Consider the following 17,034-nt stretch of genomic DNA (forward strand, 5'->3'; position numbering starts at 1 on the left):
TATAAGCACACATATGTTTGCCAACACAGCCAACCTTCAACAGAAATCTGTAGCAAAAATTAAAAAAAAAACTGGGAACGTTTTGAGCGGATCAGGTGACAAAAGTTCACTGGAAGAAATAAAATGTCTTTTTTTTTTTTTGAAAGTAATGAACATCTTGCTACTTTTTTATTAAATTAAACTCTAGAGTATATTTTTTTCGAGAGAGATTTGCCCATTTAATTGTGGCCAAGTTAAGCTTTCTATTTAAGCGGAACAAAAACAAAAAATAAAAACTACAACATGACACCTTTCACTGTCAGGGTTTTAGAATCACCAACACCACCACCATTAACTAAGGCAACGATCTCCTAACCATATTTCTTCTCTCAACTCTTTCTCTAAGTATCTGCTAAGATGACACAGAATTCAGGTCAACGATGTAAGATTTCAAAATTTATCTCCTTAATTCTAATGACAAGCTGGATAATGACAACAATAACAAAAACAACAACACCAAATACTCCATACTAAACCTAGCCTTTTTCTTTTATTTTTTGTTACCCAAAAAAATTTTCCTCATTAGCTTTGTTTGCTTGGAATTGACTTCCCTGGGTTTTTGGGTTTATTTTCTTCCGCCAAATACCACCCACCTCCAATACCACCAACCTCCATTACATTTTTTCTGTAATTAAACGTTTTTTCCCCAGTTGTAATTTTATCTAAACGGTAGTCATTTGAAAATAAATAAAACTCAAATAAACCAACCCTTTATGGCAGCCGTTGATTGGTTTTTTTGAGGGGGGCTAATTGAAAACTCTTTTCTGTTTTTGGTCTATCGAAAATCGTAATTAGTTTGTTTGCCTTTTTTATCTATTTTTGTCACAAATTGTTTATCTTTACAGTCACATAACAAAAAAACAGTAGTCATTAATTTTGAAAATTTCAATAAAATTTCATGATTATTAAAAATAGTTCGATTTTATTGAAAGGCAAAAGAAAAATATAAAAAAGGGATCAACCATTTGATGGACAAAAATACGGACAGAATAAAAAAGGCAGGAGTTCGTAGGTATCGGAGAACTCATATGAAATCATATATACTAAGTAATTTTTTGTAGGCCCACGATATTGCATTTTTCCCCAGGGTGTATATCTATAGTCCCTAAATTTTTGTGGAACCCTTTTCATTAGAACTACATTTTATAGATATCTCAGAGTTCTTTAACATGTTGTGAATATTTTCCAGGAGTCATCTGAAGTCCACAAAATATGAGACAACATTTTTAGGAAGCCTCGAATGTATTCATCATTTTGTGACAAAACGCGTCGGTCTTTTGCGCAGTTTTTCCAGTTTGAAAGATTATATTCGGCAATGTTGTCTTTCTTCCACTTGATCTTTCCATCTTATTCGTGGCCTTCCCCTTCTGCGTGAACCATAAGCTGGTTCGCTTTTATATGCCTTTTGGGCTGGGGCATCTTCATCCATTCTTACAACATGACCTAGCCAACGTAGTCGCTACAGCTCAATATGTCTAACAATGCCGATGTCCGAGAATAGCTGGTACAACAACATGGTTCATTCGACGGTGATATTCACCATCAACGCAGATCGGCCCATAGATCTTTCGGAGAATTTTTCTCGCAAACACCCGAAGAGCTGCCTCATCTGCTTGCGTAAGTACCCATGCTGCGGATCCATATAACAACACGGGTAGTATCAGCGTCTTGTAGAGTGTGAGTTTGGTCTGGCGGGAGGTATATAAAATCTTTGACTACCTCGAAGTTGTAGTTCTCGAGTTCCACAGTTGATCCGAGTCTACTGTACGTCATGCGCGTTGATACCATCAGCTTGATCTTCTCGCCATTTACTGCCAGATCCACTTTGGCAGACTCCTTCTCAATTTTTTTCAAAAATGTGTATGTTACCGTTCTCAATGTTCGACCCATTATGTCGATGTCGTCGGCGTAGACGAGTGTTGTTTGGTGTACAGAGTGCCATATCTATTCACCTTTGCCCCTCGTATGACCTTGAAGCTGTAGTTCTCATGTTTCATAGTTGGTCCGAGTCTACATGACGTCTTGTGCGTTGATAACATCAGCTTGGTCTTCTCGCCGTTTACTGCCAGACCCACTTTGGCAGACTCCTTCTCAATTTGTTCAAATGTCGCTGTTACCGCTCTCAATGTTCCACCCATTATGTCGATGTCATCGGCGTAGACGAATAAAATGTGTTGTTGGGTGGTGTACAGAGTGCCATTTCTATTCACCTTTGCCTCTCGTATGACCATTTCCAGCACGATGTTGAAAAGGTCACACGACACTCTGTCATCTTGTCTGAATACTCGATCGGTATTAAAGGGCTCCGAGAGGTCCTCATTAGGGCTCCGAGAGGTCTTCATTATTTTATGAAGAAGAAAAAAAATACCTCAGGAGGCGGTTTCTTCCCGCGATAATACCTATGCCCATATATCTCCTTTTTATTGATGTTTCAATCAATATTTTATGGAATCTTCGATGTGTCCATTTACACCTTCGACTTCTTTGACCCATGACCCATAGATCCTACCTTGCTAACCTGCAGTTCTTCATGTGTTTTCTCCAGTTGTCTTTCTATCACTGAACTTTTACTAACCAGCACCAGCGGACTGTCACCATATTTTCCTTCTGTAAATAAATTCCCTCCACAGTAAGTTCTTACTGAGGGCACCAAAAAATTGGAAGGTTTCCATTACTTCCTTCAGCTACCTTCCTTATATCGAAGTATATTTGGAACATTCTATTTAATTTGAAGAATATATCTTCCCATAGATTGAGCTCCATATACGACTTCTTCAAAGACTCCATTTCAATTGACGATGTTTTTTGTTTAGACTTACCAGGCAAATCATGTCTCGCTTCGTTACAACGGCTAATTACATAGTCGGCTTCATTGTAGGTTTCCTCCCATGCAAAATCATACTTTTTGGGGTGCATGGCGAAGTTCGGAAAATAGAAGACCAGATAATCCCGCTTGATGCCCCCCTCCACTTTCTTTATAACAATTTTACACTTTCGTGCACCCCGCTTCAGTTCCGAATTTATTTTTTCATCATTAATCTCGAATGTAAGTTTTTTCAGTTCTTCCAATTTGTTTTTAATAACATTCTTTAGTAGACCTACTGACCGGAAGTGTATTTTTTCGGTTAAATATGTACATATGGTTTTTAACTCCAAACTCTATGGAAAAATCTTGCTCAGTTTCTATATCGAGGGTTCACAGAAATGAAAAAAAAAAAGAAATAGGGGTGACCCTGACCCTTACAAACATTTCCATAATTTTTTTTCTCTCGACCTCTGATTACTAAAACCTTCCTTTTTTATAAATCTCTGAATCATCGAAAATTTTCGGAGGCTTGCAATATTTAATGAAAAAATTCACATTTTATGGTCTTTAAGGCCTATACATTTTTCTATAATTGTTTGTTATAGAAAATCTTTAGTAGGACTATAAAATTTTGTAGAAGTTATTACAAAAGGTTTTCTATGGGTTTCTGAAGCCTACAAAATTTTATAGAAAATTATTCATTGACCTTCTGAAACTTTTTCGTGGTTCTCTATGGCTTTCTGAAACCTACAAATATGTCGTGTGGCTATTAAAAATTTTCAGTTCAATTGAACGTTTCTCTGAGAGGAGCAAATGGACTAGGTCAATCTAGTTCACTTTGACCAGGGGATGGAACAAACGAACGCTACATTGAAATAGGTTCTGAACTATGAACCAGATAAATTGTGACCTATTGATCAATGAGCTAAATAGTGAACTACAAACTAGATGAACGAACTAATTCACTCAAAGGAACTGAACGATAAGGAGGGTTCATTTAAATGAACTAAAATGTTGAACACTCATTTCCCTAAGAAAGTTCTCTGAGACCTATACAAAATTTTATAAAAAAAAAGATTCGTGAGTTTCTAAAACCTCAAAATGTTATAGACAATTCGTCGAGGATTTCTAAGGCTTTCCAAATGTCGGTGACTAAATTCTATCGGATCTAAGGTGGATTGTGGGAAAGATACACTTGTGATCTACCTGGTGGCTTTATTGAGAGTAACTATTTACAACTTACACACTAGAGAAGAAATCTTGATACGGCTCTTGGGCTTTTCACACTTCACGATCTCATCGGAAGTACTTTACTCATAAGTGTTATAGGTTCGTAACGTGGACATTCAATAATTTCATACATATATCAATAAAAAATAAGAAAAAATGAATCCTCTGACTTACCTTCAATTTTCTTCTCTTGCTCTAGACGGGCTTTTATATCCTCTCCTTCGTCAGCTTGCAACGTTTCCTCCAACTCCTCCTCATCGGTTTGCGCCGCTGGCGATAATTTCTCCTCAACACTTTGCACCGAATCCATTGACGATGATACCAAAATCTCTTTCGCTATATCGGCCGCAGATGATGCATTCGAGACATTTGGTAAGTTGATGGTCTCCAATAAATCTCCCGATGCCGTTTGACTTAGTAACGGAACTTTAGATTCAAACGATTGTTGTTTCTCCACCACAGAGGGTAATTTATCGCTGGCTAAGGTTATGACCGGGGGCTGGGGAGGTAAATCTTTTTTCAAATCCACTGAGGGTATTATGATGTGATGTTCAACGCCCACAATAATACGTTCCATGGGTTTGGGGATTTCAATTGTGATGGGTTCTACAGGTTTGGGTATTTCAATTATCGGAGTTGAGGTTGTGGTAGTTTCAAGATTAACTTCCTTGGGTGGTAGTACTATGGAGGCCGTTGTCTCAAGTGAACCTCTCCGCTTGGGTATGGGTTTTATGGCATTAGCATCGGTACTATTCCTCCTTTGCGGTATGGGAGGCTTGGGTTTCGGTGTGGGTTTTGGTTTCACTTTCAGTGAGGTGGTGGTGTCCTCTTGTCCTTCCGCTTTCGTTTTGGTCTTTTCACTGCGTTTGAGTTTTGGTGAGGCTCGCGGTGAAGATTTCGGAGATATTTTAATGGTCTTTGTAGATGTTTCTTTGTGTGCGGATTTTGGAGATTTTTTCTTCTCTTCGATTTCAATAATTTCCATTACTTTACCCTCCTCCTTGATGATATTTTTGTGCAGCACATATTCAGTTTCTTCATGGAGAACGTCATCGGAAGCTGAGGGGGAAATTATGATAGGAGAGCTGAGAATTTCACTGGCTGAGGTGGAGGGTTCAAGGGGTTTGGTTTCAGGTTTTGTGGCAATCTGGGGTTCTTCTCGTGTGAGAGGAGCGGGAAAGCTGTCCGGTTTAACCGATTTCGTGGCAATTTCCTTCTCTTTCTCCTTAGAGAATTTTGGTTCGGACAATTGCTTCTCTTTCTTCGTAGGTTCGGATGACTTTAAGACCGCATTTTTCACTTCTACCTCAGCTATTTTCTCCTGGACAGATTTTCTTACTTCAGATTTTGTAGTTTCCAATTCAGGTTTCATCACTTCTTCTGCGGATGTAATAACTTCGATTTGAGGTTTCATTACCTTAGAAGTGCCTACTTTGGGCTCCTTTTTCATCACTTCCTCTTCAGTTTTCATTGGTTCCGCTGGTGATTTATTTTCTTCCGAAACATTTTTCTTCACTTCCGGTTCGAATATTTTCGCTTCCGATTTCTTTTCTTCGGGTTCGATTCTCCTTACTTCAGTGGTCATTAGTTTGGGTTCAGGATTCACCACTTTTCCTTCCGATTTCATCACTTCTCCTACCGATTTCATCACTTCTACTTCCGTTTTCATGAATTCTGATTTCGATTTCACATGTTCCGATACGGGTTTATGCTCCTCTCCCTCAGCTTTATTCTTTTGTTCGGTTTCGGATCTATTTTCGTGTGGTTGAGATGTCATTACCTCTACTTCGGAAGTCCTTACTTCTACCTCAGAAGTCATTACATTTACACCCGAAGGATTCACTTCTTTTTGTGATTTAATCGATTCCGATTTGAAAACTTCCTCCGCCTTGGGTTTCTTTACTTCTGGTTCCGAATTCTTAGACTTCACTTTAGATTCCGACTTTACTTCAGATGTCATTACTTTTGGATGTGATGGAAGCACTTCTTGTGGAGATTTCACTGATTCTGATTTGATTCCTTCCTCTGCTTTAGCTGCCTTTACTTCAGGTTCTGAGGTCTTAGCTTCCAGTTTTGGTTCAGGACTCGTGGCATTCACTTTAGGTGCCTCAATTTCTTCAGATGCCTTTACTTCTGCACCCGAGGTAATCACTTCTTGTGGAGATTTTATCGATTCCAATTGTTTACCTTCATCTACTGCAGATTTCTTAACTTCTGCCTCCGGATTCTTGACTTCCAATGCAGATTTCTTTACTTCCACCTTCGATGAGGTCTCTTCAGGTGCTGCAGATTTCTTTTCAACCACTTCGCTTGGCTTCTTTTGCTCTGAAACCTCTTTTGTAGCCTCCAAATTCTCTCCCACACTTTCATTTTGAGGTTCGGCGATATTTTCTTCTTCCTTTTCCTCCACTTCCAGACCGCTTAAATCGAAACCCTGATCATCATCGTTATGACGGAAGTTATCAAACTGAAATAGCTTCTCAGCCTCCTTGCGTACCTTTTGATAGCTTTCGATGAGTTTTTGAGCCTCCATTTCGAGGCGTTTCTCCTCCTCGGATTTCTTGAGAAGTTTGGGACCTTTCTTGGCGGGAGTTTCCGCACGTTTCAAGGCCTGTTTTTCAGCATCTCTGAGGACATTTCCCACCAAACGTTGGGATTCATTTTCAAGTAATTTGTGGTCCTCGGAAGATTCCGAAGTTGAAACTTCTTCCCGCGAATTGGCAAATATCTCCGGCTTGGCTTCTTCCAGCGTGATTTCATTGTGTTTGGTGACCTGGGTATCACCATTTTTACTCACCGTCAGGGTTTCACTTATCTCCCTTAGCAGGGAAGGTTTTTCAGAAGATTCCCCACTCTTTTCTCCTTGGGGTTTTAGGATCTGTTCGGAATCCTCAAATGTCTCCATTACCTGATGTTCGCATTCCATTAGATCTACCCCACCCAGGGCGTTCGTTTGCACTTGTTTACCACACTCCGATAATTTCAAAATACCACGAGCAATACTTTGATTATCCTGTGGATTATGGGCCTCCTCCGCTAATCGTGTTTCCGCTTTAGCGGTAACAGTTAACGGTTCCTGTTCGCTGGAGGCTCCAAAGCTGCCATCATCAAGGCTATCCTGGCTCTGAACCTTTTTCAGTTTGGCCTTTTCACGATGAGTTTCACTGGATTTTTGTACCTTCTCCTCTCCGGTCAGCGCGTCCTTTGTGCGTATTTCCGAATAGGCTTTTTGATTGGATTCGAATTGGCGTTCCTCCAAGACGGTGATTTTAGTGTTGCCCTTACGTTCATTGTAGGGTTGCAGGGTGAATAGGGGTTTGTTGTCCGCCCCATCTCTGGGAGATTTGGGCGAGGAGGAGTTCAATAACTTCTTGAACTCTTCGGGGAGATTTTGTGGATCTGTTACAACTTTCGTAAATTCCTCTGGCAGACCATCCAGGGTCTTGAAATCCCCTGTGTGTGTGGTACTGCCACTTATGATCTGTGAAGAACTGGTGGTCGTGGAAGATTTGATTATCTTCTTCGTGGTTGTTGTGGTGGTCATGGTTTCTGTTCCCGTCTTAGTGGTGGTCTCTTGATGTTCCGTCTTTACCTCCTTGGAGGTTTCGGAGGTGCGTCCATTATCTTCCGACACTTCTTTGCTGGAACTTTTACTAACCTCCACAAAATTGTGTTCATTTTTGGAATCCGATTTTTCCATAACCTTGTCTACTTCCTCTTCATCCTCCACCTTCTTAGTTTGTATATCGTCAATGGGTTCGGCATTTCCTATTATCTTATCATCGTTATTTTGCAAATTATTGCAATTCTCTTCAGGTTCAGCATTCATGTCGGCGGCCGCTATTTTCGTTTCTTCGTTCGTTTCTTTCGTAGATTTCTTTACGGATTTCAAATCCTCAAAGTTCGGCACGGTAGGTGGTAGTACGGGTACCCCAATGAAGTTGGGTTTCTTGAGATTTCCTTTTGTGGTAGTTGATTTTGGTTCTGGTTCTCGTTTTTCTTCCGTTTCAACAGACTTTAGAGCTCCACTAGGCTTCTGCTGGCTCAGATCATCAACGATAACAATGGGTCTGAAAGCAAGAGGTAACCAAAACATGAAAATTAGTAATCTTAAGAATATTCCGCTAATCGAAAATTTTTGTTTACCCCTCACCCAACAAAATTTAGCTTGTAATGGTCGTGGGCTATCTTGATCTAGGTCACTCTTACTTTTTTTAATCTCTTTCCGATTTTTTAATCTATTTCTCTATTGTTTTTTCATTCGATCGGTAGCGTAACCTTAACCTTTTCGTACGGAATTCTCTACTAAAATTTCCATTTCAATTTTTACTAAGTTTAGCAAAGCAGTTTTTCTTTTTGGCCTGGCTGACTGGCTGATAAGAAGGCAAAGGTAGGCGGCGATCACCTGTATATGGGTCTGCTGCACCAGCTCGTTATCATCACCGTCGTGCTGACGATGATTTCTCATTATTATTTTTGTTTGTTAGTCTGTTTACTTTCCCGCTCGTTTCACAACAAACAAATCAGGTGGAAATAATTAAAAACAAAAATAGGTCGGCATAGGAGACAAGCGGAAGGGCCCTACATGAACCTGTGAGATCTAGAAAAAAATGCTATGAAATCGAATAAACCTCCTGATACCTAAGAAAAATAAAAGTGGGTCTATAAGAGCTTCTGGAGACATATACAAAATAGTTACCCACAGTTTGAGGGCCCCCTGGAGGTCTAAGTGAAGTGAATAGACCACCAGAGGCCCTATAAATCTAAAATAAGGCTTCTGAGAGCTACAAAAAATATGTATTTTCTCTGGAGACCCAGAGAAAATTTCCCCTAAACATTTTAGAAAATTCTATTAAATCGAATAAACCTGCTGATACCTAAGAAAAATAAAAGTAGGACTTTAAGAGCTTCTGGAGCCCTATACAAATATTTATACACATTTTGAGGGTCCTCTGAAGGTCTAAGTGAAGTGAATCCACCACCGGAGGCCTTATAAATCTAAAAAAAAAACTTAAACAGAGCTTTCGAGAGCTACAAAAAATATTTATTTTCTCTGTAGGCCTAGAGAAAATTTCCCCTAAACATTTTAGAAAACGCTGTTTCCTTTAATAAACTGTATTTAAATATCTTCAAAACTACCCGAGTTATGAGCATTTTCGTTAAGGTCTATTCTATTAATAGCAATCATACGCACCCATGTCCAAAAAACGTTTTTATCATGTTTATGCAAAATTATGAATTCCAAGCTATAATTTTTATGTCTACCAATAGAGGGACTACTGAAATCTATTATAAAATATTTCAATGGGTCTATTTACCCCCCAAGAAGCTCATCATATCATATTTCAATGGATGCATTTCCCCCAAGAAGCTCATCAAATCGTCTGTGTTGAAATTATTCAGGAAAACTGCCATATATCTTCCTTAATAGTAAAAGAAACATATTGAACTCTTTGAAGTTGAATAACAAGCATATTCTTTGCTTTCAATATCCGAAAAAATATCGAAAATATTTTCAAAATTACCAAAGTTATGGGCATTTTCGTGAAAGTCTAATCTATTAAAAACAATCATACGCACTGAGGTCCAAAATGCAATTTATAATTTTTTATGGAAACTTTATTATTTTACTGACCTCTGGATGATCAGGGAGAATTGTATAGGCCTTAAGAGACCTAAAAAGAACTCCAGAAGCCTAGGAATCTTCGTTTTTGTAAAATATTAGAAAGGTTAGGGGCCTAGAGTCTATTCTATTAATAGCAATCATACGCACCCATGTCCAAGAAATGTTTTTTTTTATTTTTGTGCAAATTAATAAATTCCAAACTGTAATTTTTATGTCTCCCAGTATAGGGACAACTGAAATCTATTATAAAAATATTTCAATGGGTCCATTTATCCCCCAAGAAGCTCTTCATATCGTCTGTGATGAAATTGTTCAGGAAAACTGCAAGATATCTTCCTTAAACGTAAAAGAATCATATTGAACTCTTTATACTGAAATAAGAAGCATATTCTTAGCTTTCAATATCCGAAAAAATATCGAAAATATTTTCAAAACCACCAAAGTTATGGGCATTTTCGTGAAGGTCTACCCTATTAAAAACAATCATACGCACTGAGGTCCAAAATATGTATTTTATAATTTTTATGGAAACTATATTATTTTACTGATCTCTGGATGGCCAGGGAGAATTGTATAGGCCTTTAGAGACCTAAAAAGAACTTCATAAACCTAAGAATATTTGTTTTTATCAAATATTAGAAACGTTAGGGGACTATGATTATATTTCTTATATAGGTCTATTCTATGAATAGCAATCATACGCACCCATGCCCAAAAATGTTTGTATTTTATTTTTGTGCAAATTAATAAATTCCAAGCTATAATTTTTGTGTCTCCCAATAGAGGGACTACTATAATTTATTATAAAAATATTTCAATGGGTCCATTAACCCCTCAAGAAGCTCATCAAATCGTCTGTGTTGAAATTATTCAGGAAAACTGCCATATATCTTCCTTAATAGTAAAAGAATCATATTGAACTCTTTGTGCGTAAATAAGAAGCATATTCTTAGCTTTCAATATCTGAAAAAATATCGAAAATATTTTCAAAACTGTCAAAGTTATGGGCATTTTCGTGAAGGTCTACCCTATTAAAAACAATCATACGCACTGAAGTCCAAAATGTATTTTATAATTTTTATGGAATCGGTATTATTTTACTGACCTCTGGATGGTCAGGGAGAATTGTATAAGGCTTTAGAGACATAAAAAGAACTGGGGGTAAAAGGTTATGAATTTCGGAGGCTTACGAACAATGCGGAGGTTTTTGAGAATTCAGGTTTACAGGCATCTGGAGGATGCGTATGAAAAGTTTTCTATAAAACTGTAAAGGTCTCTGGAGGATTATGGAAAATTTTACTGACCTCTGGCAACTTATAAACAAATCATAGACTTCGAAGCCCCATGGAAAATATAAAAAAACATAGCTCTCCTCTCATGTCTACCTTACCCTATACTAACCTACATACGTTCTCCACCCCATTAGAATATTCATCAAAACATTCATTAATGCCAAACATTAATTCTCTCTCTCACTCTCTTCACTTAATTTCATTTCATAATTTTTGTTGTTATTGTAACACTTTATCAATGCCGGTTGTCATATGTTGGACCTTATCTACCCCAGAGATATGGGGGAATTTTCTTATCAACAAAAGTGAAACGCATAGTGGGGGAAGATATCGGTGGAGGCGGTGTTATTGCATTAACACTTTGATTTGTAACACAAAAATGTTGATGATTTTTTTTCGGCGGATTTTTTGTTTCTCCACCAATTTGCGAGAATTACTCATAAAAAATAAAACATAATAGATTCCGCCAAAATTAACTGCTCGGGGCAGATAAAGGTCGTAATTTCAAAAACTGCAATTTTGGCGTTCTCACAAAAAAAATAAATAAATAAAATGTTTCAAGTGGCTGATAAGTATGGAAATTATTGAAGTGTGGACAAATGAATACGTTTTTGTTGTTGCTGAGAGATGGGAATGGATATGATTCGGTGGGCGAGGAAGAGGGAGGTATATGGACTAATCTATCTATTTTATAAGGTATTATTCGAGTGGGTGTTCGTAGGGTTAAGAGAATACATTCGTATCAGGATTTTTGTGGAGATATTATAGGCCTCGAAGTCCAATAATAAGGCCTCGTAGGAGAAAAAAATCTATTCTATACACTATAGTAGGCCTTTAATAGACCTCGAAGTCCTATGATATCACCTCGAAGGACCAAAAAAATGTTCTACATGTTTCGTAAGCCACGAAGTCCTATGTCTTGGCGTCGGAAGCCAAAGGAAGCTGATCTATACAATTTTATAGGTCAAAGGACCAAAAAATTGTTTCTACATGTTTTATAAGCCTCGAAGTCCTATGCCTTCGCGTCGGAATCCAAAGGAAGCTGCTCTATACAATTTTAAAGTCCTAAGATTTCGTATCCGAGGTCAATAAAATGTTTTTCTATATAATTAATAGAACTTGAAGTCGCACAACTTCGTCTTGGAGGCCAAATATATTTGCTCTATAAAATTGTATAGCCCTCGAAGTCTTACTAAATCGCCTCTGTACAATTTTATAGGCCACGAAGTCCTATGAATTCGCGTTAGAACACAAAGGAAGCTGAACTATATAATGTTTCAGGCCTCGAAATCCTATAATTTAACCTCGAAAGCCAAAGAAAAATGTTCTATAAAATTTTATAGGCCTCAAAGTCCTAAAATTTCGTATCAGAAATCCATAAAAATTGCTCTATAGAATTAATAGCCAAAAATATGATTCTAATTTTTTTTTGCATCCCTAGAATTCTTACGATTTCGCCTCTCTATAATTTTATAGGCCACGTAGGCTTCGCGCCGAAACCCAAAGGAAGCTTCTCTATGTAATGTTTCAGATCTCGAAGTCCTATGAAGCTAAAGAAAAATGTTCTATGCAATTTTATAGGTCCTCGAAGTCCTAAGATTTTGTATCGGAGATCCATGCACATTTTGTAGATTTTTGAGGCCTTGAAAATATCTAAACAAAACTGTAAAGGCCTCTAGAGGTCCCCTGGACCTTTCTATAGACCTATAGACTTCAATAAAACTGTGTAAACCTCTGGAGTTCCGGGGGGTATTTGAGGCCATTAAAAATTTTGTATAGGCCTTTGGAGGTCCAGAAGGATTATTGGGAGTTGCATTTTCTGGGTGGTATTTTTTGTAACGATTCTCATAGGGAGGTCTTTGGAGTTTCCAAAAAAAAATCTGTGGACTTCTAACCTGAACAGAGGGTGGAACTCGAGTATAAGCCTATGAAGGTCGAGTATATGAGGTATATGAGCGAGCAATTGAAAATATTATATAGTCACTGGAAGTCCAGAAGGGTTCTTAGAGCTAGCAGGTTATTTTTTGGATGGTATTTTTGTAGTGATTCCCATAGGGAGGGCTTTGTAATTTTAGAAAACAGAACTGAGGTTGTCCAGTGGGGTTGTAGAGATTGAAGAATATTTTCTAGGAGAGATATTTGTTTGAGATTAAACGAGAGGAGCCTTTGTAGTTCCGAAAAAAAATCTTTTCTGAGGACTTCTAACCTGAACAGCGGTGGTCCAGGAGAATTCTTAGGGGTTGCGGAGTATTTTCTGTGTAAGATTTTTGTTGAGTACCTATAAGGTGGTCTTTGGAGTTTCGAGAAAAAATTTTCCTAAGGGCATCTAACCCAAATAGCGATTTTTAGGGTTTATAGAGTATTTTCTGGGTGGGATTTAGGTAGAAATTTCTAGAGAGGGGCAATTAGAGTTTCAAAAAAAATTCTTAGGACTACTAAACTGAACGGAGGTATGTGAATAGATGCTGCAAAATATTTCTTACGAGAGTTCGGGAATAAAATGCAGATGCAGATAAAATGCAGAGGATATTGGAGTTTCGATAAAAAAAAGTTCGGAGGATTTCTAACCTGAACAAAGGTTTTTGGAAATATCTGCAGATACAGGATAATACACTTCGGGACACAAATAAAATTTTGAGAATATTTCTAGAGGACCTCATAACCTCTACTAGAATTTGAATATGGTCATACCCGAAGCTCTTCTCTGTATGATTAAATTTTTTCTTGGGTCCAATTTTAAAGCTTCACGAAAGTGTTCAAATATTATATTCCCGCATATCCAAGCTAAATTTCATCTACGAAGTTCGGAAAAACAATTTTTGAAATTTTTTCTACTCACCCATTTGCATTCATCGATTGCAGCTCGAGCGATGAACATTCCTCTTCGACCTCACCAATTGTGGGTAGCATATTCGAATGCCAATACAAATTAAAATAGGCCTCCGAAGGACCAGGACCATTAATTAACTCTGGGGGACCCAATTTCTCACCATCTTCACAGATATAATCCTTATCATCATCGTCATCCCCGTAGACCCCACTGAGATCGGTTTCATTTTCCTCCTCGTCGTCACTGCTCGATGAGGAATAGTACATGGGAGCGGTATCATCGACCTTCATGCATTTACCCACCACTAGGGGTGGGGGTGTAATGCGATCCAATTCATCTTCGAGTTCTGGTTTGGTTTCCATTTTCGGGGTAGTGGTGGTGGGGGTGGTCACGGTTGGAGAGCTGGTGGCCTTAAAGGTGGAGAACTCTTCAGATTTCCGTGTGGCATCGGGACTGTTACGCCTCTGCAGCTCAAAGAGGCTGGGTAGCTCTTCCGGCTCCTGGAAGGTAGTGTTGTTATGCGGGTTGTTGTTATTGGTGGAGGTGTAGGTTTGTATTTTAAAACGTATCTCCCGATTGGGAGAGGGTGGTGTTAGCGGCTTCTCCTGCTGCTTGGGTGGTGAGGGCTGCTTGAAAGTCTGCATGGCTGGCAGGGGAGAGGTCTGGGGACTGGCCAGGGAATTTGTGGAGGATCGATCCACCACAGCTACTGTGGTCACATTGTTGTTGTTACTGTTGCCGATCGCATTTGCTTTGGGGATTTGAGTCTTGTTGAGGGATTGCACCCTCTCTGGCGGTTTGGGCTTGGGTCCTCTTGCCGATTTTCCTCCCGAAGTTGTGGTTGAATTGGAATTCAAACTTTCCGTGGAAGAGGTACCATTGGAAGTGTTGCTCGGGTGAAGTACCGGTATCAGGGTCCTTTCGGGCATTTTAATTTTCGAATCAGCCGAAATGGTCCTTTGCAGGGGAATTTTTTTGCTGGTCATTGTGGGACTCGACTCCTTGGAGCGGCAATAATTCAGCTTCAAATCGGTTTCAGATTTTTGCTTTGTCAATAGGCGGGGTATGTTGGTGGGTGACTTCTGCAGGGTGGATTTCTTTTCTGGGGTGGCGGATTCCAAATCCAAGGATCGCTTGGGCGTCAGGACAATGGGAATTCTGGATTTTACAGGAGAGGGGGTTTTATTGGTTTTCGATGGACCATTTGAGCTGGCTTCGTGGGCCAAAAAGTCCGTGGTCTGTTGCTTTAGCTTGTCCTGCTTCGAGATTTCCTGCTTCAATTTTATTTCCGATTCCGTTTTGGCCCTTTCCAGGGACCTGTATTGACTGCTGGGCGAATGTATGGCCTTGGGAATTTTTGTGGTAAATTCTTTGGTGGGTGGTGACTCAGGTGCAGGTTTTCCGGCAGCGGGACTTGTGGGGGTTTTGTTAGGATTTTGTTGCTCTCCATTACCTTTCCTCAAAGCATCCTCGGGAATTTTCGGGGGTGGTACCTCAATGGCCTGTTTGCCATTGATACTCAATTTGCGGGGCATAGGAATGATGGATCGCTTCTTGGGTTCCACGGGGGATGTGGCTACCTGTTGCCTGGGTTTGGGAGTGGGTATGGGAGATTGTTGTTTGGTTTCTACCACAAGTTCTTCCTTTGGGGGAGCCACACTTTTGTCCACCTCATCCTTGGGTACCTCGGCCTGCACCTCAGTCCCCACCTTGGCCTTCAATTCCACATTTTCATAGTTGTTGATTTTCTCCGTCTTAAACTCCACATTTTCATAATTATTTCCGGGTATCAGATTCACTTCGATTACCTCCGAAATTAGAGGATTTTCCAAGGCTCCCTCTACCCTAAATTCCTGTTCCAATAACGCAAACGGTTTCAAAACCTTGGCCAATTCCGGCTTCACTACTCCAGCAACTCCGGTCTGGCCATTATTCAAAGATGTGAAACCCGACAAATCCGATTCCGATGAATAATTCGAAGTCATGGAATAACGATCGATCACCGTGGATATGGTACTTGCCGTATCATCCGATTCCGATTCACCATTCCTGGAGGGGTTCCTCAGCAACGAACCATTTGTACCATTATTCTCGGCAAACAAATTGATATAATATTCCGCATCGGGTGGTGGTGTAAAGGACCTCTCTGCTGACATTTCCACAACCTCCTGTTTGACCTGTGACACCTCCACCTTCTCGGCATCCTTAAAGGACCTTTGCTTCTTCACCAATTTCCTTGGCGGCACTGGTGGCGGTGGTGGTGGTGCCCCCTTCATTTGACCATTACTCACTCCCGAACCAAGAACCCCATTATTTTGATGATGTTGATCCCCCATCGCCCCCTTCTCTTCCAAATCTTCCGGTATCAAACCCTTACCATTGCGAACCACCAGCTTTATGGCCACATTATCCTTGAGACATTTCACACATTCAATTCGGGTCATATCCCGCACCAAGTGTTCATCGATTTTTACGATTTCATCACCCTCTTTTAGCTGGCCCCACGAAGTCACCACCTTCGATGCGGGACTATCCTTGGCACATGATTGTATAAATAGTTTTTGTACTTTTTCCGCACTGCGGGTGCCACCTTGAAATTTGAGACCGAAACCCAAGCGTTCGCCAACCAAACGATAGACGGTTACCTCTTCGGTGTCATCCGCCGCTAGGGGGTTGGGGTCTGAACTACAAGAATTTTTATGATTATTTGTAGAGGTGGTGGTGCTGGTGTTCGTGGTCAATTGTTGGTGTGGTGTGTTGTTGCTGCTATTCGTGTTAGTATTGTTGTTGATCGATAGCACAGTTATAAACGAAGAATCATCGGCCGGTAATGCCGTTGCAGGTTGTGTTGAATTTCCCAACAATGGGTTTGTGTCTTTAGATGATTGCGGATCATCCACCTCAACCACTGTAACATAATCAGCCATGGTGTATATTTGTCAGTTGATGCATATAGAAGGTGCGGAACTATGGTAACAGCGGTTTTGAGTATCGTTTCAGCTTCACGTCGCTAGATGGCAGTAACTGTAAAGAGAGGGAGAGAGGTGAAAATAAGAAAATTAATTTTAAAATTCATGTAGGAGTTCTTAGATTTTTAAAAAATAGGTTTTAGAGGGGAGTATTGAGGCTTGTTGATACAGAAAATATTTTTTTCATTAACTTCGGACCATTATAGAGGCCTGAGAAATTTTTGAAAATATATTTAGAGCTT

The 17,034-nt window shown here is 39.5% G+C and overlaps 1 protein-coding gene across 1 annotated transcript; it reads right to left on the bottom strand.

Moving 5' to 3' along the window:
• Positions 1 to 4,249: 4,249 nt before the first annotated feature.
• LOC133323162 (titin-like) lies at positions 4,250 to 16,750 on the bottom strand (the record flags this gene model as incomplete). The annotated part of the gene is made up of 4 exons (XM_061532151.1): positions 15,521 to 16,750; positions 13,833 to 15,466; positions 6,826 to 8,145; positions 4,250 to 6,675 (listed from the first exon to the last, which is right to left on the bottom strand). Coding segments are annotated over exons 1-4 (6,610 nt in total), but the record flags the coding sequence as incomplete, so codon positions are not given.
• Positions 16,751 to 17,034: the final 284 nt, after the last annotated feature.

This window comes from Musca vetustissima, unplaced genomic scaffold (assembly GCF_032173495.1).
Source record: "Musca vetustissima isolate MV318-11 ecotype Yass unplaced genomic scaffold, APGP_CSIRO_Mvet_v1 utg27634, whole genome shotgun sequence".
NCBI classification, from domain to species: domain Eukaryota; kingdom Metazoa; phylum Arthropoda; class Insecta; order Diptera; family Muscidae; genus Musca; species Musca vetustissima.